This window comes from Nipponia nippon, unplaced genomic scaffold (assembly GCF_047370975.1).
Source record: "Nipponia nippon isolate SJK-2023a ecotype South Korea unplaced genomic scaffold, ASM4737097v1 scaffold_19, whole genome shotgun sequence".
Classification (NCBI taxonomy): Eukaryota; Metazoa; Chordata; class Aves; order Pelecaniformes; family Threskiornithidae; genus Nipponia; species Nipponia nippon.
The window spans coordinates 1,462,111-1,488,664 of record NW_028262335.1 but is presented as its reverse complement, the minus strand read 5'-3'; the positions used below and the strand labels follow the sequence as shown (position 1 = coordinate 1,488,664).

The 26,554-nt window shown below is 48.7% G+C and overlaps 1 protein-coding gene across 4 annotated transcripts; it reads right to left on the bottom strand.

Moving 5' to 3' along the window:
* Positions 1-1,984: 1,984 nt before the first annotated feature.
* LOC104011242 (DDI proteasomal shuttling factor 2) lies at positions 1,985-26,122 on the bottom strand. Of its 4 annotated transcripts, none has more exons than XR_015704374.1 (11): positions 25,900-26,122; positions 21,124-21,253; positions 19,826-20,056; positions 17,328-17,454; positions 15,103-15,230; positions 14,381-14,509; positions 13,515-13,618; positions 12,916-13,105; positions 6,451-8,353; positions 5,956-6,206; positions 1,985-5,659 (listed from the first exon to the last, which is right to left on the bottom strand). XR_015704374.1 is itself a non-coding variant. In XM_087755722.1 (10 exons), the coding sequence occupies exons 1-9, from the start codon at positions 26,035-26,037 to the stop codon at positions 6,462-6,464; spliced, it is 3,069 nt and encodes a 1,022-aa protein (XP_087611848.1). In that variant the 5' UTR covers positions 26,038-26,122; the 3' UTR covers positions 1,985-6,206; positions 6,451-6,461. The 4 variants fall into 4 exon arrangements, 2 of the variants coding, with proteins under 2 accessions (XP_087611848.1, XP_087611847.1); XR_015704375.1 differs by having other exon boundaries at positions 1,986-5,538; XM_087755722.1 differs by having other exon boundaries at positions 1,985-6,206.
* Positions 26,123-26,554: the final 432 nt, after the last annotated feature.

Genomic DNA, 26,554 nt, shown 5'->3' with positions numbered 1-26,554 from the left:
CATCTCATGACCAACGTGCAGCCCTGTGAGCACACCTCCATTTCCACAACCAGGCACAAGTGTTGGATTTTAAAACGCTTCTCCTTTTTATTTGTTAACAAAGGGACTCAAAACTAGACGCTCCTTTGGCAGCTGCTGTTGTGAGGGATTGCAACCACCAACCACTCACATCCTCGTCTGCGTGACTCAATGCTTTTATTGGCAATCACGACAGCACCCTGTAATTAGTAAGCTTGCTTGTCAGAGACAATGGCGGAGCGACGATGGCAGTACGCTTCCGAAGGGGTCCTTTGCCCCCAGTTTATCCCCGAGGACAGAAGAGGTAGAGCAGATAATCGATGTAAGGCCAGAGTGAATTAAAAGCCAGGCTGGCCAGCAGGATTTCCCAAATCCCATTCTGGGGACAAACCTGCCCCAAAAGTGGTTCACGTGGCAAAGCAACACCGGGCACTTGCTAAAACCACAAGAGTGCAGAGAAGCGAGGAAGCGGACCTAAGTGAGCATCCCTGCAGAATTTATGAGCCATGGCTCAGTCACGTTTCTTCGGCTGACCGTTCCCTGAACTATTCTGGTGCAGGAAGTGGGGTGATGCAATGCTCACCTCTCTGCCTTCAGCTCCTGCTCCTCATGCAGCTTCTGCGCCCATGTGACGACTCAAAAAACCCTTCGTCGGTCATTTTTGAACTCTAGACCTCGGGGGAGTCCCTTCTCCTACTCCTAAAGGATCTGTAAAAGATAACTGAGGGCAGCACACCAACTTACAGAAAGCTTTACATTTATTACATAGGGTCTGAACCTCTCTTGGCCATATAAGGGGCTGCAGATCTCGAAGTGCTAAAGCCCCAACTCAGACAGACCGGGACGATCCCAACCGTGAACACAACTGTAACTGTGGTTAATTTGCACTTGTATACAGTACCAAAAGAAAACCATCTTCATAAAGCAGAACAGACACGGCCAAGCACTCAAAACAGTTTTCAAACAGTCAGAGCGTTTAGTCCGTAAGTCACCTCCCTGCAGAAGAAACTGCAACCTACATTGTGGCTGTTTGAAAATGTTGGACGGGGCTGTAGCAGCCCACACATTCCCCTTTCCCACCCCAAGACCAGAATTGAAAATGTAGTTTTGCCCTCCTAATTAGTATCTGCCTTAACGACATAACTTCGCTATAACAGTAACAGCAGCATCATATGTAGAGCTCTGAACACGTGAGGAGGAAACGAGTGTCCGAGAACGCCTTTGTCAGGGCAACCGATTCATAACCCGTCGCGTTTTTGAGTGTCTCTGCTCATCTGGGGCTAGCACTGACCGCCCTCTGGATATCCGAGATTTCAAATGGTCAAAAACTCAGTGCTTGTCTCAAGAAGTGCATCTGTTTTTCTAGATATGAAAGAGGAATTACTGCTCCACGAGACAAATGCTGGTGCCTAGGATTAGCTGACTGCGCCACAAGTTTCAGAGGAGGAAGATCCTCTACTCCCCCTTTCCAAAACCTGTTCGTACAAGACACTAGGAGAACGGGACTTCAAAAAAGTTATTTCTAACTAAAACCGTCATGAGGTTTCTAGGGATATAAATGCCAATTTTTTGATCTCCCAAGAGATTAGCTTCCCGGTCCAGAAAAATAAAACCAACTGCCCCCTAATCTGGCTGGAAATGAGGTATTTACGTGGGAGACACGAAGAGTGCCTCATTCCTTTTTCCAGCAGACAGTGCTGCAGCCCAGTGCTACGTTTTGTATCGTACTCCAATGCTCTTCCAAGTCCTGCCTGAAGGATTCACCAGCCCATCTCCATAGAAGGGGAATACGTGAATTCCTCACGCCTGTTCTCAGGCCCTGACAACATTTTAGCCACAGATTCTGACCCGTTATATTCAAAATGGCAACATTTATGCTAAGGAATTCTATTGGCTTTGGAAAAAAAGCCAGAGAATGATTTGAGTGCAGCGACGCTGACCTCAGAAATACAGACAGACCATCCAAGCAACATTATGATAAAGTGTTTATTCATTTTTTTTAAATATCAAATTTTTTTACACATCAATTTTGTTGATAAACAGTCCCCCAATATTAAAAAAAAAAAAAATCAAAAAAAGAATCAAGTGTGTATTACTTTGGGCAGAACCACATCCCATTCTCTGATGACACAACCGCTCCTCCCTTCAGCCACCTGCGAGGACAACCGCAGCACGTTCAGCCCAGAAGAGTAAATGACACAAATGCAACCAGCTTTAGGATTCCTGAGTATTGATTCCCTCAAGTTCCTTAAGTGAGTTTGTAAAACTCTTAAGCTAAAAAGCATCAGTCAAAGAGTAACCCAAACCGCTACGCATTTGGATCACGGACTAAGCCTCGTGTCTACACAGTGCAGGAAGAAATCTCTTGAACGCTTCCGAAGGGAATGATGTACACGAAACCGACCCCATTTCCCAAGCTGACTTCTGAGAGAGGCAGGCAAAAATACCTCTTGATTTCTCCTCTTTGAATTCACGTTAGAGTTCTGGGGAGCCATATGGCAAGAAGTCCAAGTCTGGTGAAGAAACCTCTAGGATCTGTTCCTCCTTTTATTTGTAAATGGCATAGTGTTTTAAAGAAAACTTATCTGGAAGTTAAGCATTCAGCAAGTACACTTAAATATTGCTACTTTTGAGGAAAGGAGATGGTCAGAGGGAGAGACAAAGACAGAAAGAAGGGAACATATCTAGGAGGTACAAGGTTAACAGTCCTGGAGACCAAGTGTCTACGTAGAAAGTTGAACGTACGTAGCAACAAGGCAGAGATTGTCACGATACCGCAGCGTAGCTCAGCTCTGTCCAGCAGCAGGTAAACACGCCAGGGACCGTCACCAGGAAATATTTCCTCCTCTTGTCAGAATTATCTGTGCCCAGCAGCTTTTGGATGGTGATATTTCACTAAACATCCCCTCTAAACTCACCCAAGGCCTCGCGTACAGAAACACGCTTTCAGCGAGAGGCCGAGTAAATTCCTTCAGTATCTTTACGGAAAAGAATGCATCAGAAACCAACAGCGAGGCACCCGAGCACAGTGGCTTCAGGAAACACCCAGAAACAAGCTCTACAGACCCACAAGGGTCCCCATAGGCGCTGGGATCTTTATGAAGCAGCTTCCGAGTGTTGCTTTATTCTCTATAGATGGACTTTTCATACCGAAATAATTTTGCTAAGCTGATGCGACATTAGTACGTTAGAGCAGTGATGAATGAGGAGGGGGAAGAGAAGAGAGTGAAGAGCCTTATTTTAAGCCAGGGTACATGGCTCCTTGGAAACCTGAACAGCTTTTGGCGTTGACTTTATCCCCTGCTCTAGCCAACAAGCTGTAGCAGTCTGCCATCCCTGCTTAAATAGAAGTATTCCCGCTTTGTGGCCAGGTAAGCAGAGACCAGATAAGGGATTGCTAACGGCTGAGCAAAGGATGTGTGCATACAGCAGAGGACACACATGCACGTTAAAACAGAAGACAACTTTTAGACAGCGTTCGCTAAATACATGTTCAATTACATTTTATTTTAACCTTAAATACTCACCACTGCCCAGATTTTCTCCAACATAAATCTTGCTCCTAAAAAAACTATTCTCTAATTTTAGCAGCACATAGCCATTCACTCAAAGCAAGGCTCTGAAATGAAGAGATTTTAATCACCAGGCTTGGACCAACTTGATAAAATAGTTTTACAAGTATTTATCAGTTTGGGGGTCAGGCTTTGTTTCTAGCAGTTCAGAGAAAGTTACCCAGGAAATTCTAGCACTATTGGTAAATCCTTCAGTACAGCTTTGGCAGAAGGGGAGATTTCAAAAATTATATTTGACAAAGAATAAAACTGAGCATTGAAGCAAGTTGGCTGATGCTCTAAAGCTTTTATAGCATAAATTCTGTATATGCAGTCTAAGTAAACGTGGCCATAAAACTAGAGCCTTTAACCAGTTTGGTGCAAAGCAGCAGTACTTCGTCTAGCTATTAGCAATTGCTTCTAAAAACATAAAGTGTAAATACGAAAAGGGTATAACATTGAATGGCTAACATCCGACGCTTCAAGAAGCCGGCAGTAGATGAACCTGCAGGCTGAGGGCGCAAATTCAGCTCTCGTGCATCCAAGGGGGCCAACCTGCAGCTGGTACCTGCGCACCAGGCGGGGGCTTGCTCCCGGGACCACCTCGCTGAGCCCCATGGCGTGAATCGGGAGGGGATTCGGCTGTTTGGACTGGGGATGCTCCGGATCTGAGAGCTGGGAGCTTCATTCTTGTTGCTGCTTTTGATAGCGAACCAGATGCAGATGGGAATGGGTCTAATAGATCTTATTTCCTAAGGCTTCTAGAGAGAGACCTGATGACGCTGTACTGCAGCAGCCCAAGCGTTACCCTTTATGGAGGGGGCTTTCGCCCATTTGAGGTGCTCATTGTACGGAGAATATTTTAAAAACTTCAGCAGGGGTAACTCTGACCACCTGCACGGTAAAGATCATAAAGCTGTAGTCTTGCCTCAGTAACTCATTTTGAACAGAGCCTCAAGTGAATTACTCGATGCTGCTCCAGCAAGGGGTGCCCAAACAGCCAAGCTCTGCTTCCTACATATGCACGGAGCAACGCCTGCTGCCGGCATCGCAAGTAGCGGGATAGGAGCTAAACGTGTCTGGGAGCCCCAGGCTTAGCTGGTACCTTCACAGCTCATGCGGAAACTCCGCTCAACAGACAGAGGAATGCCTTAAAGCTCTTCGTTACTCTAAAGGATCTCCCGCCTGCCCAAGCGTCTAAGAAAAATCTGACAACCACCACTCACTGACATCAGAAACTCCTGCAAGTTCACAGATGAAACCAAATTTGTGTTGTTTTTAAATGCCACCCTGCATGAAAAAAGCCTAGCGTACACGTCGGCAAATCTGCTAAGCAACAGGGGAAACAAAACACCAGGAACACAGGCCTGAGACAATGATAACAACAAATGAAAGCCATGAACAAAAACATGTTTCCAGCCGCTGCTGACCCATCGCTTCAGGTTTAGCTCAAAGCAGAAAGTTCAAGATGAACACTTGACACAAAGCCACTTCTGAGATTTGCAAGTGGGACCAAGTAAAAGTTCCTGCTTAAAATTTGGTATCACATTTCAGCCACACTTCCCTTCCCTTTCCCCAGCCCCAGCAGGGTTTTGGGGCTTCGCAGAGCATCACAAAGTAGTTCATCCCCAAAAAAAAGCATCTGGAAAGGGCTTACAGCACAGCCTCGGTGAGTCCTCATCACGCAGGCTACTCACCAGGGACTTCCCAGAAGGCCACGATGGTTATAATGCAGAAGCCACGTCAGTGCATTTGTTTCATAAACCCTACCGGGGAGCCCTCGCTCTTTAAGAGGTATTAAATTAGTACCCCGCCAGCCGCTACGGGCTTTCCGCAGTTTGCATTTCCACAGCTGAGAGGCTGATCATCCCCAAACATCGAGATAAACTAGCGCGGAGTGGATTTCTTCATTCTTCCGATCACGCCCGCGCTCGGTGCGTAGAGAATGCATCCACTGAAACAGTTCATTCTTCCAGGGGCAGAGGGGGATTAAGAGCCATAACACATGTGAAACAATTTTGTCGTTAAAGTTTTGCCTTAAAGTGGTTGAGCTTGTTCTTTTGTATGGGGGAAACATGATGTGGGCAAGGCTAGAAAAAAAAAGCAAAATACTCCTTTTCCCTCCCTCCCCACCTACAATTAATACCAGCACATCTTCAAATAAGTTAAAACGTCTCTTAAGTTTTGGTAGCACCAAATTCTATCTCTTCCCTTCTTCTATCCCCATGTTGTAAACTTGAACACACTGACCCAAGAGCATAAAAGGGTTTGGCAAAAACAGGCACCAGCCTTCCCCGGGCACACGCAAAAAGCACACGCTTCCAAAAACCCCCTCCACCCCTCACTCCTCTTGCAAAGCGTTACGCGTCTGTGGGCATCTACATACCTTTAGTAGCTGCCATAATAGTTTCATCAGCGTCACAGATGGACATTGGGTTACAAAGCGCAGGAGAGCTACAACAAATCCACAAAGTCCGTTTGGACAAGCGCCGTTTTGTGTCTGCGCCATACCGAACTCAGCGTGCGCCTCCTGTCCTGTGCACACGCGCGGTCAATTCGCTTCACAATCTGCTTTGCGCTGGACAGGGCGGTGATCTTAATGGCTTCTGCTTTTTATTTGTAACATTGGAGCTTATTCTAAAATTGTACATTTGAATAAAAACATTAATTTTAATCCGGTATGCATAATTAAAAGCTATCCTGTCCACACAACACTAGGACGTTTTCTTTCTTTTAGAAGGCCAAATCTAACGAGCGAAACAGAAGAGACAAGTTACTTTGGCTGCAAATAATTAGAGAATCTGGCTCAACATTCTGCTTGTACATTATGGTGTATAATTTAGATACGTCCTTTAAAAGAAAAGACACCCCAGTCAGCTACCTCTTCCGTAGTTACGTAGGAACGACGATACTCTTGGCTAGCAAAATGAGAAGAGCAAGATCTGCGTTTCCATCCGCTTGTTCCAAAGCCTCAAGAGCTTCCCGCGTGGTAAAACCAGCACCGAGGATCCGATCAACATTAGCCGCAGGGAAAGCAGGTGGTGGAGGAGCACCCGAGGTCAGTCCAGTAGAGCCAGCTGGTGGGCTCAGCAGTGGTTCCTCACACCTGCCCAACGGCCACGGACCTTCAGGAGCAGAACTGCTGCTTCTCCCAGGTGCTCCTGTGAACAGGCTCCGAGCATCTTGAGGTGCACCTTCATCCAAAGCAGGCGTAGAGGAAACGGGTGTGGTTTGCTCCGAAGTCGGACTAGTTGGGCTCTGATAACCTTCTGCCAAAACCTCCGCCTGCTCAGAACCCTGTTGCTGGTCAGACGTCGCTGCAGAATTCACCACAACCAAATCGCTCTTACCTGAAAACTTCTGAATCTCTAAAGCACCTTCTCCGAAAGCTGACTGCATGTGACTGACAGACCCGCTGCCGATGTTTTCTGTGCCAGAATCATGAGGCTGTTTCCCCTCTGCTCTTCCACCGTCAGACCCCACCTTACAGAAGGAACAACTCTGCTCCTGGCTGGCTGGATCTGAGCCCTTCTGCTCATCTTCAGAAAGCCCCTTCTGTTGTGCTGCTGGCTCTCTGTGAACCATTTCCAGCTGAGAGACTTCTTCAGAGGCAAGGATTTTACATTCTTTGCGACTGATAATCAAGAGTTTGTGCAGCTCTTTCAAGGCTGATGCTAGAGAGAAACATGGCTCTTCTGAAGCTCTTCCTGGATCCGTGTCCAGCTGATGGATGCTGGAGGGGGAAGAGCTGTCTTCAGCCGCCAAATCAGACAACTCGTTATATTTTGCAGGAATTTCACTAGTGCCTTTAGACTGTGGGACATCACCGGTGGAAAGCGGATCGCTCAAGGAGGACGCAGGCTTCAATGACTCCACCTCCATAGAAAAGGCGTCCGAGTTCAGGTCGGATATGCTTCTGTCCTCAGCCTGCCGCTTCTGCTCGCTTGCTGAGCTGCGCGCTTCAGCTACAGACTGCTCAACTACATCTACTTCCATGAAGGCTTCCGTATGCATATAGCTACGGGAGGCTGACGTTTGGATACTCCCTTTTGCACAGGAAGGGCCTGCTTTCTCCTGTCCATCTCCTCTCGTTTCCGTAGGAGGATTTTCTGGCTGACTGGCTTCTTCCACAACAGGTTTTTCAACCTCACCAACACGGCAAGGAGGTTCTGGGTCAGTTGTCTCAGTTTGCTCCTCCAGATGTTCCTTCTCTGGTTCTTTGCACATCTGATGGTCTCTGGGAAGCTCATGCTTATGCTCCTGTTCTGAAGACAGACATACATCTTGATTTTGCCCGTGCTTAGCAGCAGTGTCAGCCAAACTGTTTTCTTTCGTCACTTCCAAAGGATGTTCCTCACCGCGGTCTTGTTCTTTAGCGTTGCATTCCTTTAGACTGTCAGCAATAAATGTTTCTTTGAGTGTCTTCTGTGAAAGGCAAGCTGGATTGCAACAGGTTACCTCCCCTGTCTGGGGAGAAGGGTCGTTATTTGCCAAGGAAGCGTTATTGGAAAGATGCTGTAACAAGAGAGGATGTTCTTCTTCTGGGGTTATCTGGCATTCAGTTGAAGACTCAAAAGACTTGACGGCTCTAGGATCAATGGGCTCTGCGAGGCTAGATTCGGATGAGCAAATTGAAGCAGGGGCAGAGACAGAACGATCAAGTAATTGATTTGTAGGATTACAGATCTTGGAATTTAGTCCTGAAGACTGGACTGGATTTTGAAACCCATCAGAAGCTGGTAATGAGGGCATTTCCAGTGAGGTAGTTTCTTTGTCACTATTCTCTAACAGAAGACAGAAAGAAAGTAGTTGTTAGGACACACGAGAACCACTCTTCTCACTGTAGTAGCAAAAACTTAATAACCGAGGGCTATAAATACCTGGTCTGTGGCCCACTCCAGCTGCAGTAAACACACACTACATGCATCAAGGCTTCTGACGCTCTGTTTGGATTAGGAAACAAACACACCAAACTCGTGTTAGCATTCAGAGCACACCACATGCATGGTTACAGTCCTGCGACCTCGCAGCTCCCCTCCCGACTGTCCATCAAGACAGCGTACGAGCAGCCGGAGCTCCTCCCATTCGCTGCCTTCCAGAAGTTCTGCCTGGGAAATTCGTTAGGCCAAGTCAAAAAATAACTCTGCTGGAGAACAACGTAAAGGCTCTTCTGTACTATCTACGCTGCAGAGTGGTCCGTGGGTGATGCTACACACTTGATAAAACACACGCAGCACAAGGCGTGTGCCTAGCACCACGCTGGTTTGTTCTCCATACAGCTGAGGATATTCAGGAGCCATGTTTCAGGGAAATGAGAGTTAAGAGGGCATCACAATTCTTGCACTGTGCTCCCAGCGGCTATTGCCTTGCGACGGCTAGTGGCAGCACAGGGAGGAGAAGGCGAGCAAACATCAGCTTGCTGCAAAAGGGAAGCGTAAAGATCCTAGGGTGAGAGGCAGAAATCCCCAAAAGGACCTGCTGCCCGAGGCTGGGAAGAGCAAAGCAAAGAGAGAGACAGCCAGAAGTCAAACCCAGCTCGCTGTTTCCTTCTCCACACGGAGAACGGGTGAATTGCAGATCTCTATCAGTAGCACCAAACACTGGGTCTCGTTATCAGGACAGATTAAATAAGTGAACTTATCTTGCTAATAGTCTAATCTTGCTAAGGTATCAGCTCTCGTGCTCTCGTTAAATCACTAACATGACCTTTGCTGTAAGAGCGCCTCTTCGTCCATTAAAGTCCCACTCTGTCCAGTGTCAGATATCCAAACGGCGATCCGGATTTTGTGCTGCGTGATTTGTTGCGTTAGTTCCCTTTCCAAAGGCCTCAAACTCAGTGGTCTTAAACACATACCCCTGTTTGACCTTAAGTCTTTCTCTTTTTACAGATACCCAGGCGTACTGGGGGACAGCTAACCATGCTCACATGTACTGCCAGGATTTCCTTTAAGTTCCACACCATGGAAGACATCTGCCTTTTTCGCCTCAGCTACTTGTTTCTTTTATTTTCCGTTAAATAAAAATGGTGCGCTACATGCTGCGATACCGCACCTCTGATCAATACGCTTTGGTGTGAAATACAGCGGCCGTTGCACAGCGCAATCCCCTCTGTTGCCTGCACATCTGGTCTTAATGCAGCTGCAACAACTTGGGGACGCTGGAGTATTAAAAAGCCAGAATTATCCTGCAGAATTTCAGACTGCTCATCTTTCCTAAGGGTGGCAAAGAGGCTCGTGACGCAGGATACGGATGAAAACCAGAGGGATCTTTTTCTGTTTCTACGCGGTAGGATTACGTTCACGCTCTCTGCTCCCAGGCCAGTCCTTGAGAGAGGAAGCAGAACTGCCTCTTGACTCAGTGGATTGGTAAGAAGGGCCTGATCAGTCAAACACATCAGGGATTTGCAGTCATTGAGGCAGCAGTAGCTGGTATTCTGCCAAGCACTCCTCAGCGTCATCCTTCCCAGACCCACGGTCATCCTCCTCCCAGGGTATCTACAGGAGCTGAATCCCAGCCCCATCAAGGATATTGATCCGGCTAACACCAGGACCAAACTCTTCTCCACAAAGCGCACCGTCAGGGATAAATTCCTCTCTGTATTAGGAAAAGCCTAATGTGGTGGCAGCACCTTTCTTGTATCGAGGCCGCCTGGATGAAAAGCTGTACGTGGGGTAAGCTGCCTGAATACACTTCTTCCTAAAGTGACTGTAGTTTTGGTGCCGGTTTTGTAAATCCTCCATAATCACAGAGTTGTTACCAATGGTGGTGGTGGGGAAACACTGCATATTGGCAGAAAAGAGCAAGCTCGCAGACATAAATGAAGCAGATGTGGAGGATCTAGATGACAGCAAAACACACCAGGATTCCACTACCACCTCAGCTGCCTTGCCGGAGGCGTTGAAACACCAGCAAGTCAGATGACAAGAAATCATGAGGCTTCGGGGGATTAAATAAAGCTCAAGAATAATCCAGGTGCGTTCGAAATGAGAACTTTAATAGCCTACAGATGTAGGCAGTGATTTCTGTTGTACCATCTACCAGAAGGCAGCAAAAATTCAAGCTGTTAGGAAAGAACACAGGCCTTGCGGGAAGCTGAGCTTCCTTGGTCCTGCATTATGTTCTCTCCCTCTCCCATCTCCTGTGCTTTTCACTTGGTTTTCCTGGTACCATCTAGCAGCAGCTAATAGTTTTGGAAGACAGGAGGAGGGTATACATGAATATTCTGACATCTTAGGATACAGCCTGTGAGCCAGAGGCTTGTAATCTGTCCAAGACTTACAGAGAGTCAATCTAAACAAGACCTGCCTTAGTTTTGTGCACGGGTGTTCTACGAGAATTAAGCAAATACACAAAATGGATTTCCTAGTCTCATAAATCTTGTACATTCCTCCAGGGCTCAGCATCAATGGAAAAGGGCCGACTGCTGATTAGTCTGAACAAAGCCACGTGGCCTTTAGAACCGTATTGGTACATAAGCAGCTCTGATTTAAGTAATTTTAGGTACTTTTCATTTTAAAGCACTCAACTAAAATGCTTTTATTGTGAAGACTCATGTATTTTGGGCTGAGGTTTGCTTTTTATTTGACCCTTTCAGCAGCGAACTAAGCCCAACCAACTACGATGTCTGCAAAGTCTCATCCGAAATGGAGAGAGATTGCAAAAACCAACCCAGGCTTCATCAGGTTCAAAGTTTTAACAGGAAAAGAACTAATATTTACATCTGCACATCTTCTCTGCCAGGTTATGTGAAGAGACGTGAGCCCAAGGTACCGAGTCCGACCTTTAGCTATGTCAAAACCTGACGGGGCAAGGTCAAATCGATGTTTGTGTTTCTCTCTACTTGCTGCAGCTTAAGTTAATAAGCATTCAAATTTGGCTTTAAAATTTTTTGCTGATTCATTAAAGCCAAGCCTTCCTCTCGAGGTTTTTACATCTCTGGAAAACTTATATTCTTGGAATGGAAGAAAATTGGTCAAAGGGACCAATAACTGCAGTTCCCGTGTCCCCCTTAATGTAAACAACTTAGTCCAAAGAGTAAGCAGTGACTTTCTTGCAAGTAACTACCAGGCGGCAATAGGGAAGCGTTAAAGAAAAATTTCAGTGCATTACAACTGGTTATATAATACAGAGAGAGTTAAATCTGGTTATCGCACTTCAATTTTAAACAGGAACATGCTAGAGTCTCAAAAAATTAGCAATAAAAATGTTGAAGAAATCAACTTTATCGGCTTAAACATGACCCGGCAAAGAGTTTTTGCATATGTGTGGGAAGCAGAATCTTACCGCGTGCTTTCAGAAGAAAAATTAGCAGTAAAACTCAAAAGTGTCTATAAAACATTTGCATATAAAATGTTATTTTTAAAAGTTTTGGAAAAGGCCTAAGGAATACACTTTGTGAGGTACTCACAGCTTCACTGTAATACTGGGGGGAAAAAAAAAAACGAAGCTTTCCTTTAGTCAATAGCATATGCTGAACTTAAGGGAGGAGTTAAACAGAAAATCTGAGTTTCAGACAGTTTGGCTCAGCTCAGCGTTCAGCTATTTTGGCACCTCCACTTCACTAAAATTTCGCAGCTACCAAAACCTCCCGTAGCCCAGTCAGTCTGCACTCGTGCAGCTTATGGATTCCAGAGGCACAGGGAAGGAATCTACGGGGAGGCTGAAAATTCTCTTTGCAGATCACGTTTAAGGCTGATAATATACATTAGGATGTGAATTCAGCTGCTTCTTTTGAAATTTAGAGCAGCAGTAATCTTCAGTAAGAGAAGCAATTCACCTTCCAAGGGCACAAGCACCATTCTAAGGAAAAAACTGCTGAAATAGTACTATTTCTAAAAATTGTCATGAACTTTTGCCCAGAGATTTGTACTTACTGCTACGGCTCCTCTATTTTTATACGCTGCAGCTATTAAGAACAGGATTTGCGGAAGGCTCCACAAAGCTGTCCTTACATGAGGCTGCTAAAATATCACACAACCGAGCCATCTCCCTGCCTAGGCACTACAACGCGACCCAGGCAAGCGGGTGCCAGAGACAACCATTTATCTCCACGCCTTCGAAGGCCAAGAAACCACAGCAGGTAAGAAGCTGCAAGGAGAGCACAAATCAAACAGCAAGCACCCCCGAATGCCTTCATGCAGATGGCTTTTACTGCACAGAAAGGAAGAGAGAAGTGCAATTAGAGGCCACAAGCAAGAATAAAGCCCCTTTCTCTCCACCATTTACTCGCTGATGCTGCATTAGACTGTATCTCCTAGGAGCTGAGAAGGGGCACTGCTGACAGACATCCTGACGCACAGCAAGAAAACTATGCAGATTAATATTTCAACCGGGTTCCTCCTGGTACCTGCTTCCTCTACGGACTTCTGTATTGCTTCTGCTAGTTCCTGGTCTGCAATCTCCTCCGGCCGCATGTCTTCCCGCCCGGCCCCATAAGCCAGCCGGGCACACTCTGGGAGCTCGCCCTCCGGGAGGAACGTGGTCTGCGAGCCAGTCGTGCCGATCACTAGTACATTCTTCTTGAGATCAATCGAACACTGCGAAAGAGCATCGAGACATCAGGGGCCTGCGTAAGAGCCAGTCAATTCCCGGAGAAGGCGGAGAAACAAGGTTAAACCATCCATTTCCAACGGGAACAGCTCATAGCAGCTACGCGAAGTGGGCCAAGAGCACCAGCTATAAGCAAAGGGCTCCGCATGACTTATCTGTAATAAATCATTCAGTCGGAAAGCTCTGAGCATCTTCGATGAGAGCAAAAATACTCCAGGAAGCAGCCAGACACCCTACAGCTATCCATGATGTAGCGTATGTACTTCTTTCGTAACTGGCTGGAAGATAATCCACTATCAACTGTCCCCAGAAAACTCCTAATAAATTCACAGGCATGGCATTTATGTGGCACTTAGCACGTAACTTAGAAGAGCCAGTAACTGTTTCAAAAGATACCTGATGCCTCTTCAGCATATCCAGTCCTAGAAGCATGTCCATGGGCTGCTCTTCGAGGATCGAGAAGGAGCACGCCAAGAAATCCCCTTCAATCTGGACCTGAGCTGAAATGCAAGGGAGAGAAGTTACCACCTCGCAACGCTACAGCGCAACAAACCTACTTTCTGCTCTTCCATCTCCTGGGAAAGGTCTGCACAAACCTGCTGGGTAAATTTGAAACTCTGATGGGCTGTTTGGGTCACAGAAAGTCTAGCCCTGCGCGAGCCCCAGGACCACCAGGCCCGCCTCGGTCTCAAGAAGTTAAATTATTTTAAAAGCTGACCTGCTCTAGAGCCTTAAGTACTGCTTGCCTAACCCTCCAAGCTAGAGGAGCCGCGTACAGCTCGTTAGAGCACAAGCCTAAAAAGCAACAACAGTGAAGAAAACCGATTTTTCAGACAGTAAGGACAATCGTCTCTCATCCAGAAAACGCGCACAGGGCACAGCCAGCCTTCTCTTCCCAAAGGAATACGAAACACTCCACTGTACTGGAACCCTTCCTGAGCAACTCATGGGGCCCAACAGTCCCACCCCAACCAGGAAAGACCCTGCTATTTCACATTAGCACCCGCATCAACACATCCTCTGAGCTGAGGACTCCCTCACCCAGAAGTGTTAAGGTCATTTGATTTAAAAAGCATTAAACGAGACAGAAGCCAGAGTACTGTGCCCGAGTCAAATGAACACATTGCAGATGCACTTTTATTTTACTCTGCAGGAGTTTCTAACAATTCTAGCGTTAAACCAGATACTCCTCGGTGCCAAGACCATGGGAAATGCAGTGAAACTGCTGCTAAAGCGGCCCAAAGAAGGATGCCAGTACTTACCTAAGTGCACTCTGCCAATTATTTTCTGCGTCCCTACACCTTTAGCAATGCCAGCCCATCGCCGATCTACCAGCCTCATTATGTTGCACCTTTCAGCACAAGCTTGGCTCATGATGGTCATCTGGGCACCTACCAGCAACGGAATTGGTGTTAAATCCTGACAGCTCATCACCAATTACAATTCTCTCCTGGAAGGGCTTAAGATCTTGCACTCAGCAGCCGGGAAACCAGACTGCATCAGCAACTGCATTAGGGCATAAAGGCTTCTCGTGAATCCCACTGCGTTGAATCGACTGTGCACACACAGATCAGCGCTGACAGTAAAGTACGTGTTACTGTAGAGCTGGAATTACCCCGGCTACTTTCTCTTTAAGGCTGTGGATGGGAAGCACAGCATTAAAGCACGCAAAATCCCCCCATCTGTAAAATGAGATAAGATACACATGTGGCAGTGACCGTTCTGGCATCGCAGCCCCAGAAATTCTCACAGGAGCCTTGACCTGGGGTGTCCGAGCACTTGGTGCGCTGCTTCTCGCAACAGTTTGCTCTGTTCGCCTTCGGCAGTGCCCAGGCTGCTCTCGGGTTTTAATTAGGTGCTTCAAAATCTTGTAATGCAGTGCTTTATTATGGAATTTTTGGGCAAAACTTCTGGAGTGTTTACAGTCTCCTTCAGTGAGGGAAAGGAGAGCGCAGAGAAAGAGATGAAAATGGGGGCAATTCACCTGAGTCAACAAAGGCTTTCACTGGATGTCCATTGACTTTGCAGTTAATATACAGCATCACCACCTGGCCAAAGCTCTCGGGGGCCTCTTCCATTGCTATCGTCATATTTTCTTCAATGTTTTGTTGCCTGAATTTAATGGAGAAGAGAGAGAAAAATCATGCCTTCCATCAGCCGAACCTTATAAGCATCCTTCTGACTTACACACAGATCTGGTAATCCCACCCACTGCAGCTCACCTTACAAACAGCGTGTTTAAACCGCAACAAAGACTGCTTCATTCGCTAAACGTAGCCTTCGTAGCCGAGGGGCTGCTAGTAAGAACCTTGGCTTAATCCAGAGACGCCAACTCGCTCCCCAGCAGCCACGAAGACCGCTCCTTCCAACACCTTGCCTAACTCACAGCCTTCTGTTTGCAACAGAAACCTGTCACCACAGAGTTAACCCGGAGAACTCGTGAGTGAAAAACCTGCGTATTTATTAGTCACTCTAAAATAAAGCGCTGAGGGCACGCAGCGAAGATGTTGCCAGTAGCTACAACGCTGGAATCCCACACAGCAGCTGAACATTAAAATCCTCCAACGTTTCCCTGGTATCTTTCTTTTTCCGAGCATAGGGAGGGAGGTGAGCAAAACCGCAGCGAGAACACCACCATGAGCACAAGCCCTCGGTGCAAATTCAAGCCTACGGAAGAAACGCTCTTCAAGAAGCCCATCACGGCCCCTACAGTCATCTTAGAAGTGGTGGGCAGCTGTAGCGACTGCATCCGAAATAGCTTTATCTACCAAAAAGGGAAAAGGGCTTCCGATTTTGATGCCGTTTCACTTTTCCTCATCGGTACGGGAAGGGGAAAAACCCCAAGCTCCTTTCTCACCCATCTTCTGTACTGTGGTAGACTTCCCACAACAAGATGGGTAGACGTGGTTTCTTGGTGGGGAAGGAAAACAGCCAGGGCCATCAGAGACCTGGCTCGCTTGGGAGCTAAAGCACCCTGCTACCCCGCTGCCAGTCTGTCCCGCTTCATGTACTTGTGAAACAAAGAGCCGCACATTGTCCTGCTTTTATTATTTAAGCTTAAATTGGATATACGGTGGTTAATCATCAGTTTGTTTTCTTGTCAAATCCATTATTCTGTTTTCTCTGTGCTTGACACTCTCTCCACTCAAAGGGCAGAGACGTGTCTCGAAAAACACGATGCTTGCGATAGCTTCCAATCTTGGGCAGAGCGCATCTAATTAAACAAAGAGTTCAGAGGAACGAAGCGGGCTGTGAAACCTGGGGACTGCTAGATGCCCAAACTGTTCCCTAACGGCTGCGCAGCCTTGGGCACATCCCCTTTATCTGTCACCTCAGCTGTGGAGGACGGAAATCGTTCCTATGCCTCCGAGCAATGTTTTGCTATCGACAAATGTATATTTTTCTGCATTGCTAAGCTAAGCATTTAGCCAGCACCAACACCTTGTCAGTCGTAACGCAAGAATGACTCTTATCACAAACGAATTTTGGTTATGACCAACTATGAGCCTGTATCACAAAGACATTTCTTTATTAGGGAAAAACACACCAGTCATGTTCTGACTCAAGGATTTATCATTCGATTTAAGAAATCAAGCCTCAGCCCAATGCAATTACATTTGGAGGACAGCAAGAGGGAGAGAGCGCTGATGAGCAGAACGTATTTCTACAGAACATCTCTTCTGACAGCAGTGATGTTCAGAGTCTGGAATTAGCCAGAGAGACAAAACAATTAGCAGCACGCGAAACCAAATCTCAAAGGGAGCTGGGAGAAGCGACGCCGCGTTGCTGTGCAGAGAGCTCAGCTTAGAGACTAACGCAGGCCCAGCGCTCTGGTTCAAAACGCGCCTGAGACACCCAAGTGCCACCTCTCAAGAGGATCTCGGCTAACTGCTTCCCACAAGCGCTCTCGTCTCGGAGCGGACCAGCTTAGGCAGCTCTGGGACATCACAGGCACGGCCAGCGGGTGCTGCCACCTCGTGATCTGTGCTCAACTGGACACATCTAAAGGACGGGGTGTGCTGACACACCCCTGATTCCCAACCTTCCCACATGCAAAGGTGGCTCAGAGCACTGCCCTGCAAGCATCTCAAGGCAGGATCTGAACACGCTGCTTGCGTCCTCCAAGGAAAAAGCACCATGGATGGAAGCGCCCTGTGGAAAAAAGCGCCGTGAAGACCTCAAAGCCTGCAAGCGACTTTGGTTTGCTACCTTATGTCTTCTTCTATCTTGGCCTGTGCCTCGAGATCAAAAGGGTCAGCTGAGTAGAGTCGGATCCTCTCCTGCTCCCGCCGGGCTCGATCCTGCTGCTGCTCCAGCAACACCCTGGTGAATTTCTCTGCAGTAACACATACAGAAATGCTTTTTACTGGAAATTACTTTTACAAATCAAGTTCTGGCACAGCAAACTCTTCTTTTTATGCCAGCATGCACTCAGGGGCAGACTCAGCAGCACACGCAAAAAAGGCTTCATCTGAAGGCAGCGTGGATGAACCTCAACGGATCGGTGGCAAACCTGGGAGCCCACTGAGATGAAAAGCTACGGGACAGAGCTCTTTCTCCATGTGTCTGCTACCCAAACTCAGCACAATCAAACACAAGTTCTTTGGACATACATTTTTATATGGAAGAAAAATGGAAAAAAACATGAAGACAACAATGTTTAAAACAGAGAGCTGCCATTAAAACAGGAATTCATTCTTCTGTTGCTGCAAGAATTGCCTACACAATACTCCAAAAAAACCCAGCTGCAAAACCAGCAGACAAATGAGACCCGAAGCAGAAATCAGGACTGCAGAACTTGCACAATTCAAATGAGAAGCTTGAGTGCACGTGTATTTTGAAAAAGCTTCAGACAGAGATAGAAGCAAGATTCCATAGCTCTCAGTAAGACAGCCCATCTACAAGAACAGCTTGCAAAATCTGTCATGTTTTACACTCAGCAATCCCCGGTAAAATAACATCCTGTAGATCCAGCAAAGAGCAAACACAAAATTGTAAGACATAAAAAGGCTAACAACAAAACTGACTTTAAACCCAAGCAACACAGGCAAAGACAGAGACACGATAATCCCTAAAGCTGAATGCCTGCCCCTGAAGTCAAGAGGTCCTAGGCGGGACGCCTGCTTCACAAAGTCCAGCCGCACGTTTTAAGGACACAGATTTTAGATCCCCACTTTTTGGATGGCCTCTGGTTATTTTTCACTGCTTGGATGTGCTCACATACGTTCCCAAAAGGACTTGGCAATAAATTAAGTTCTCTAAACACAGAGGCTGGGGGTTTGCTTCCAGAAATGCAGTTCCCATGAAGAAGCTCTCTGGCTCGAAGGCTGTTACATGTTCAGGAAGGCACTGGGTATGTTTTCGTGTTGGTTTTTTGGTTTTGTTTTTTCAATTAGCAGGTGCCTTCTAAAGTGCTTGCGGTGCATCCAGCACAGTCGCACGGCAGGTATCTCTGTGTACATTTGGGCATCAAAGCCAGAGCTGAACTGGATCTGTGCCCAAACGCCAATAGTAGCAGTACAGAACATAACCAGCTCAAACCCCTTCCTTCTGACAGCCCACTGCGGCCATGTGGGGCTAAAAACGCACATCTGATTCAAAGTTTCACGTGCACAAGACAAGACAGATCAGCAGATGAGCCAGTTCTGGGCGTCTTGGCCTTAACCTCTCGTTTTCTGTGCCAACAGCAGCGCATTTTCTCAAGGTGATGGGCAAAACTCCCGCACTACGGACGCAGCGCTTGCAAGAACTGTGAGGAAGCTGGCGAGAGCAAGGGTTTTAACTCTGGATACGAGCTAAAGTCAGAACTAAAAAATGAAATAGGCTGACAATATCCATGCAAGTTCCTTTCTAGCTTCCTCTGACAGAGAGAGGCCACCAGGATGTAACCTTGAAAAGTGGGGAAAAAAAAGTCTCCTGCTAGAAGCTCCTTCTCTTTCATTCATTTCCCCAAACTCAACAGGATTTATTTCCTAACTACGCATCTTGCAGAGGTTTAGAAGCACATCAGATGCCCACAGACACCGCTCTGTTTTTATACCGAAAGGACGCTAGAGTTCAAAGCTTTCATCAGATGAAGAACGTGGGACCGACATCAGCTACTCGCCTGCAGAGGAAGGGAAGGACACGGTACAAGGCTTCAACTGTGCCCAAAATATGTGAACACTTTCAAGATCAACAGCAACTTAAACGTTTATGGCTACTCCTATCGAAAAAGCTCCCTAAGGACACTATTTGCTTGTCCTTTGTCCTCTCCCTTTCTGACATCCACTTCCCTAGCAGCTACTCTTTACGGACCGAGTTGGTTTTACAGCGTGCTGCTCTCTGAGGACTCAGTGGGCTCTGGGATGCCGCAAACGCAACACCACTATTGGAAAACGTGCATTCGGAGAGTCTAAGCATAAAAATCAGGAGCTGAGCCACTTGCCTTCACAGAAACTCGACTTATCTGTGCACCTGATATTTCAAAGTAGGGGACAGAGGATATTAAAAAAAGCCACGCAGGAGAACTATGCCCAACTTGCCAGAAACAGTCTTGTTAGGCGAGGAGCTCTGCCTTGAGTACTCCCAACTGGCACCTTTTATCAGCATCATCAATGAGCTGGCAGCGAACATCCCAGCTGGTTAAAAACCTGTGGCTGCCTTTTATTAGAACTGAGCTCAAACAGATTTAAAACCACCTCCCGCAGATTAAAAACCCAACTTACCGAGGTCTCCACTGAGCAACGCTTCCGCCAAGGGCGGATTGCGCTCCTTCAGCAGGGACAGCTCGTGGGGATTCGCAAGCAACATCTCCCGTAGCAGCGCCGGATTGTCCAAACCCTGAGGGAACGAAGGTGCATCGGGAGGCGAGGGGCGAAGACGCTGTGCTGGTGGCGGATGCTGCTGAGCGGATGTCCCAGGAACCGCGATGCTGCTGAAGTCTATCCTCGGCAGACCTTGAGGGAAAAGAGGTCAGATGCGTCGGCACTTCACGTTTACAATTCTGCTTGAAAAACGCAGTGGGAAAAAACACGGGAAGGATGAGCCGCTCTTAACGCTACAGTATTAGACCGGATTCTGTGAACAGCGATTCATGTCGGAAGCACGGCCACGTACTGAGGTTACTGGGTTAGGAATGCTAGCACGTATTCATGTAACTGGGCTAGCCTTCTATCTGGCCCATTTTTTATCCCCTGAAATGCACTTATGGAATCGCAGACTGGTTATTTCCAGCTTCACAAATGTAAATACCACACGGAGAGATCGCAAGGCTAAACCCAGTGTCTCCAAGGCACTTCTGAATCTCTCCGATTAAAAAAAAAAAGGCGGGGGGGGGGGGAAGAGTAACAGCTCTGCAGAGCTGCATTGCAGGTACCAATCCTCCAGCTGAGGCAGGAGGACGAGGACCTCAAGCAACGCTCCCACGCCCTTCTCAGCCAGCAGCACCTCTTTTCCAGCGATATTTTGTGACGGGGATTTGCTCGGAATCACCGCAGAAGGCAGGACAGAGGAGCAGGGCTCCACTCAGACATTATCTGAGGAGTCTTTCGCCTGTGTGCACGATTGCATAACTGGGTTTGTTAAGATGCGGCTTCTCGGGGTATTTGTCACAGCACGGATTCAGAGTGCACATCGCAACAGCCTTTTAACGTGTCTGCGCCGCACAGACCGCGTATTATTGCGCCATTACACCGAGCGGGAAGGGAACCAGCGGTCGTATGAAAATTCACACGCCTTTACAAAAACTGCTGTTCCGAACCAGTTACCTTCCTCGCTTTCTTTGTATTTCCCCAAAAGAACAGTAACATGGTATTTGCTTCCTTGGAACTAAAAAAACCCCATTAAATAACAAGCCCTTTAGCTAATTTTAAAAGCCCCCTGCCTCATCCCTAGCCGCCCTCCCTCCCTAAGTGTTTTGCCTAGCGAGGTACCAAAGGAGACGGACAAGACACAGAGTTGGTGTTTGATAAATATCGAGATCTTTGCACCCTCAGAGCAAAAGTTAGCCCGAACCCTTGCTCACCTGGGAAACGGATGGAGGGCCGTGGCTCTACGGTCTCTTTCTGTCGCAAAATCACCACGTCGCCGTCCTTCAAGCCATAGGAGGCCAAAGATCTGTTGTTGTCAGTTAGAGGCCGCTCCGCATAGACTATCTGTTCATGGAGAGAGCGCAATGAAAAACATCACGCATGACAAAGTAGACAGCATCTTGCCGTTTTTACATTTTTATTTCTTTAGGAAAGCGTTCTGGTAAACCCTCTGGACCCTTCTTCCAGCTTCAGAAGGGAAGGCGTGCAGTTCTCGCCACGGGCACGGGCAGGCCCTGCCAAAGCACCTCCACCTCAGGCGCAGAAAGACCTCAATAAGTAAGCGGTTGGACAACGACACAGAGCTGGTCTCAGCGAAACCCGGCAACGGTTTCTCGAAACCCAGCATCTGGGAGCAGGGCTGGTCTCTCGTAATTAGAGGCCAGGATTTTTAATGGAAAGAAAGCCTTGCAGCGGGGCTGATTGCCACACATTTCCAAAATCCAATCTCGACGATTACACAAGTCAGGGCCATCTTCTACAGCATTATCTCCCCCCAGGTCAGCACCCACTGACCAAGGACCGACTGCACACACGCAGGCAGCGTCGATCAGGATTGATCCATGGATGATCCAGTCCAGTATCTACGATCTCTGCCTTTTCCCACAACAGGGTTCCCCAGAATAACCAGTTTTACAGGGGCCTCAATGATTAGCTCAGTGATTTACAGTTTACTTCAGTGATGTAACTCTATCCAGACTCAAAGGTTCAGCACCCAAAGACACTGCTCCCGAGACTGCGGTCAGTCCGTGGCGGGGAATTAACTTCTGACTATAAAACACAAAGTCACATCGTTTTCTATTATGAGAATCTGAATTAACAAGGGATCCGCAGATTAAACGTAAAAACATATCGAGATAAAAAAAATGAATAATCGCTATGAAAACACTTCTGTTAACATTAGATCTGTAATACCTACAGATGTCCTAAATTACAGGGAAGCGAAAGAAAGAAAATAAAGAAGTGCTTTACGGGAACGAAAGTTCCCAGAAACGGTGTCTGCTAAACATTAAGGTTTCTGTGCCTTCATCAGAGCGCAGTGAGACCAGGCAGATCGGTTCAACAGCCTCCTACCCCTGGCAGGAGTCCAAAGCAAGAAGCGCTGGAGAACTCGGCCTAAACCCGTCGGGCATACGATCGAATTTCACGTTTACCACTTAGTTTAGCAAGACCCGCGTCTCTCCGAGTCTGGAAAAGGCCGGTTCAGCAACAACAGGTTTGCTGCAGGTCGGGACTGGCAGAGCCGCGTGGGAGAAGCTTTTGCAGTCCTAGCGTCGATGGGCTACGGCTCCACCCGATGCTATCGCAAGGAGCGGATCCAAAAAGAAGATCCCAAAAAGACCAATTACTATGCATCTTAAGGTCTGGAGGACGCTACAGCCTTTCGCTGCTTTACTGCAGCAATTCCGAAATATCACAGAAATATTACGCTAACGCACTCTTAACAGCAGAGATCCATCGTCAGCGGTGGTGCCAAAGACAAGACAGAGAAAGCAAAAATAACAAGAACCCCGTACAACAGTGATCAGAGCCATCAGAATTAGAGAAACACAGGCGATTAGCAACAAACACGAGCTTCCTACCTTCTCATTAACGACACCCTTACCAACCTCAGCGGTATTGCACCAGACTGGGTCCCTTCCAAAGCAAACACGGCTCCGTTTGCAAGCTATATTAAGGCACGCAGTTTCTGCTCCGATGGTTTGCAAGACATTACCAGCACAATTAAGGTTAGCTTGTGGCAGGAAGGGTCCCAGCGCATCCTCTCACGTTACCGGACGCGTCCCGCCCGGCCTGACTCAGTAACGCCGCTGCCCGCAGAGAAAGCAAGCTTGTAATAAATCCGAGCTGCACGCGCAAATCTGAAATGGCAGTTTCCCTGCGCAGACACTCTGGAAGAGACAAGTTAATCAGTTTAAGTGAGGTTTTACCTCTGTCATCTTGCTGGGATTGGATTTATGAGCGTTCGGCCTTAACACCTCAGACAATGAATTAAGCGCCCAGCACTCACTCTACATCCATTAGCAGCGCGGCTTAATACGCTTTTGACCCATTCCGCTCTGCTGTTAAAACAAACTGATTTAATTTCGCTGCGTTTTGATGATCTGGTTTGTAGCATATTTTAGGAGGCGAGCTCGCAGGCTGGCCGGGTACAAGACACGGGCTCTTCTGGAGGCGACCTGGGCAGGGATGCAGGCACCGAGACCGCACGACGGTTGGATTTTGCATGATGCCATAGGATAGAACCTCCTTACGGAGCAAGGAACCCAAATCAAGCGTGCTAGATACCACCAGCAACCGTAAGTCAATCCAAACCCAGAGCCCGTTCAATCTTCCCGCGCACAGCCAAGGACAGGAGGTGCACGGCGCATAAAGAAAGCAAAACGAAGGAAATAACGGTGCTGCCAGAACATGGTTTTGCCGGGAGCCTCCCCATCCCCTCTCCAGAAAAAACACCACCTCGATGCGTGGAGGAAACCACAGCAAGCCGAATTATTTCCCCTCTCCTCGCCCGGCTGCTCTTATCACCGCAGCCCGCCCGCAGCCGTCCCCATTATCTCACGCCGCCCTCCGCGCCTTGCGACCGCGGCCATCCCTCGGAAACCTCGCAGCCCCCTCCTCACTTCCACCCCAAACTGCAGCACCCGGAATTAATTTCACAAAACAGCAGAGAATAAGACGGGGATTAACCCTCCTCCACACACGGCTGTGGTTTACTCCACCCTGCACAACCCTCACTGTTAAATTCATCCTCTCTTTTCTGCCAACGTGACACCTTTAATGCAACGTGCGTCTTGGTTATGGAAAAATGGCAGTAAACCACCAAGTTTGGTAAATGTAACGCTGCCTGTTTGTGGAGGTTGAGCACACAAAATCCTTCTGCACAACAAGCTGCTCCACCGATAACTTGTATTTTTATAACTTTCTCGCCACCGAATGTCCTCAAAACGCTTCACAAACACTGGGCAGAAACAGGAGGGAAAGGAACAATAAATACATGGCTAGAAAACATGAAAAAAAAGGAAGCAAGATGATGCATAAATGGCAGATGGCGAGCAGAAGGAAAGCAGAGGTGGTTACAAAAAGCACAGCGCTGATCCCTGTTACCTGCGGCTGATATAATCGCCAAACTCTGCGGCAGTTTAATTGCGGTGGAGCAAAAACTCAAAGCAAAGGAACTCCCGGCAAAATGTAAAGCAGAAAAATCCGTGGCCCCTCGTTACCCTAAAACAGACCCAGAGCTGGGGGCTACCCTGACCCAAGGGGGACAAAGCTGAGGATGAGGAGGTCACGCTCCACACGCCCGGAGGTATTGAAGCCACCGAGCGCTCACAGAGCCCCACGCGCAGACATTGCCCCCATTACCGGCCACAAATTTGGGTGGTGGTGGCTGTGACACAGATGTGGGGGGTTTGCTGGAGCGTAGCAGATGGGAGCCTTTACATGAGGTGGCTTCTCGCTCTCTACCTACCAAAAATCAAGAGTTTTTCTCCCTAAAGGAAAATCCACCTCACCTTGATTCTCTACCCCTGCTTTGGAGACCGCTTCCCTCCCAAAACCAACCTCTCACCCCAAAATAAAAGGCTCGCCGAAAGCAGAGGTAAAGCAAAATGCTGCAGGTAAAGCGTCAGGAACCTGCTCGGCGAGGGAGCGCGTCCACCTCGGGGGCTGCCGCTTCAGCCGTTTTTCCATCGCTGACTAATATTCGTTTGACTGGAAAAATACTTTATTAACTTAGACCAGGAAAAGGCTCGGGAAGCAAAAGCCATCGCCACAAAACTCCGCAAACTCTGCCAGCGCCCCAAGAAAAGGAGCTGACATCGCCCTGCCCGGCAACGTGTCGTCCCGCTGATAAACGGATAGAAATCAAGAAGAAAAAAAAAAAAAAGCGGGACTGAACCCAAAACAGTGAGTAAACCCCAGACGGACAGACAGACGGATGAGAGCCGCCCCCACGCCACAGCCTGCCGTGTGTTTTGGCACGCTCGCGACGAGCGAGCCCCGAACTGGGGCCGGAGGGGGGTCTTTGCTGGGGGAAACTGGGCGGATGCGCCATTCGGTTCCCACACCTGTAAGGAGGAAAAAAAAAAGGGGGGGGGGGAAGCCCCAATCCGCCCTTTCCGCCCCAGACGCGGGCAGGAATTTGATGGGATAAATAAACCCTTTCCCAGACATTTCAGCCTCGCTCCCCGGGGTCTGAGGAGAGCACGGGCCGCCACGTTCCCCACCCTCCGACTCCCATTCCTCTCATTCCAAATCTTTCTTCGTTAAAACGCCAAATTCCTCTGAAAACTCGATTAAAAAAAACCAACAACAAACATTTTTTTTAATCTCTTTTTCAGCTCCACCGCGGGAGGAGACAGAGCCTTTCCTGGAGGGACCCCGGTAAGACATCGAGTCCTGCGGGACCCGGAGCCCTCTCCCGAAGGAAAAAGCAGGATTTTTGAGGGAAAAAGCAGGATTTTTGAGGGAAAAGCGACGCGTTTCTCCCCAAAACGGACCTCCCCCCCCCCCCCCAAATGACCCCCAAGCCCCGGGATCTGGCGGGGCGGAGGCCCCCGGGGCTGAAGGGGGGACCCAGCCCCTGCGGGAGCGGGCCGCAGCCGTCGGCAGGCCGGGGGACCCCAGCCCCGGGGGTGGGGGGGTAACGACGGGGCCCTCCCCCCCCCCGGTCCCTCAGGGCGGGGGCCCGTCGGCGGGCAGGGCCTGACCTGGCTCTCGGCCGCCGGGATACCGGATTCCAGCTCGCAGAGAGCCCGGAAGTTTTGCAGTTCGAAGTCGGCGTCCACCTGCAGGGAGAAGGTGAGCTCGCTGCGATCACGGCGCAGGCAGAACACGGTGAGCAGCATGGCCGACCCGCCGCCTCCGCCACCGGCCCCGCCGCCGCTAAGTGCCGCCGCCGCCGTCAAGCGCCGCCGTCGCAAAGCGCCCGCCCCTTCGGGTCAGGGGCCGGCTATCAATCGGAAGAGCTCGACCAATCAGTGGGCGTCTCGCGGGAGGGGGGCGGGCGGTGGGCGGAGCCTGTCCCCTCCGACCCCGGGCAGGGACGGGTGAAGCCCCGGCGCCATTTCCCTCGGTTTCCACCCCAAAACGGCCCCGGCGCTCGCCGAGAGCCGCTCACCCCCTCGGCTCCTCCGGTTTTCTCGGGGTCGCGTCTTCCAGCTGCCGGTTCCTGCCCAGGGAACCCCCGCTGAGCCTTCAGGGCTGTCCCCGAACCCACCTCTTCGCTTTTTGGGGCACAGGCGTGGGTTTGGGGCGCCCCGTCGTCCTCGGCGTGCCTTTGGGGAACCCTCGGGGTGCTTTTCGGGGTGTCCCAAGCCCCTCCGCACGCCCCGTTTCCCTCGCAGCCCGCCCCACGGACACCCC

Coding starts and splice junctions, on each gene's coding strand:
- LOC104011242 (XM_087755721.1), bottom strand. CDS start 26,037: ATGCTGCTCACCGTGTTCTGCCTGCGCCGTGATCGCAGCGAGCTCACC. Junction 21,254..25,899: donor TCCCGGCGGCCGAGAGCCAG/GTCAGGCCCTGC, acceptor CTCCATGAACAG/ATAGTCTATGCGGAGCGGCC. Junction 20,057..21,123: donor GCCCTCCATCCGTTTCCCAG/GTGAGCAAGGGT, acceptor TTTTCCCTCAAG/GTCTGCCGAGGATAGACTTC.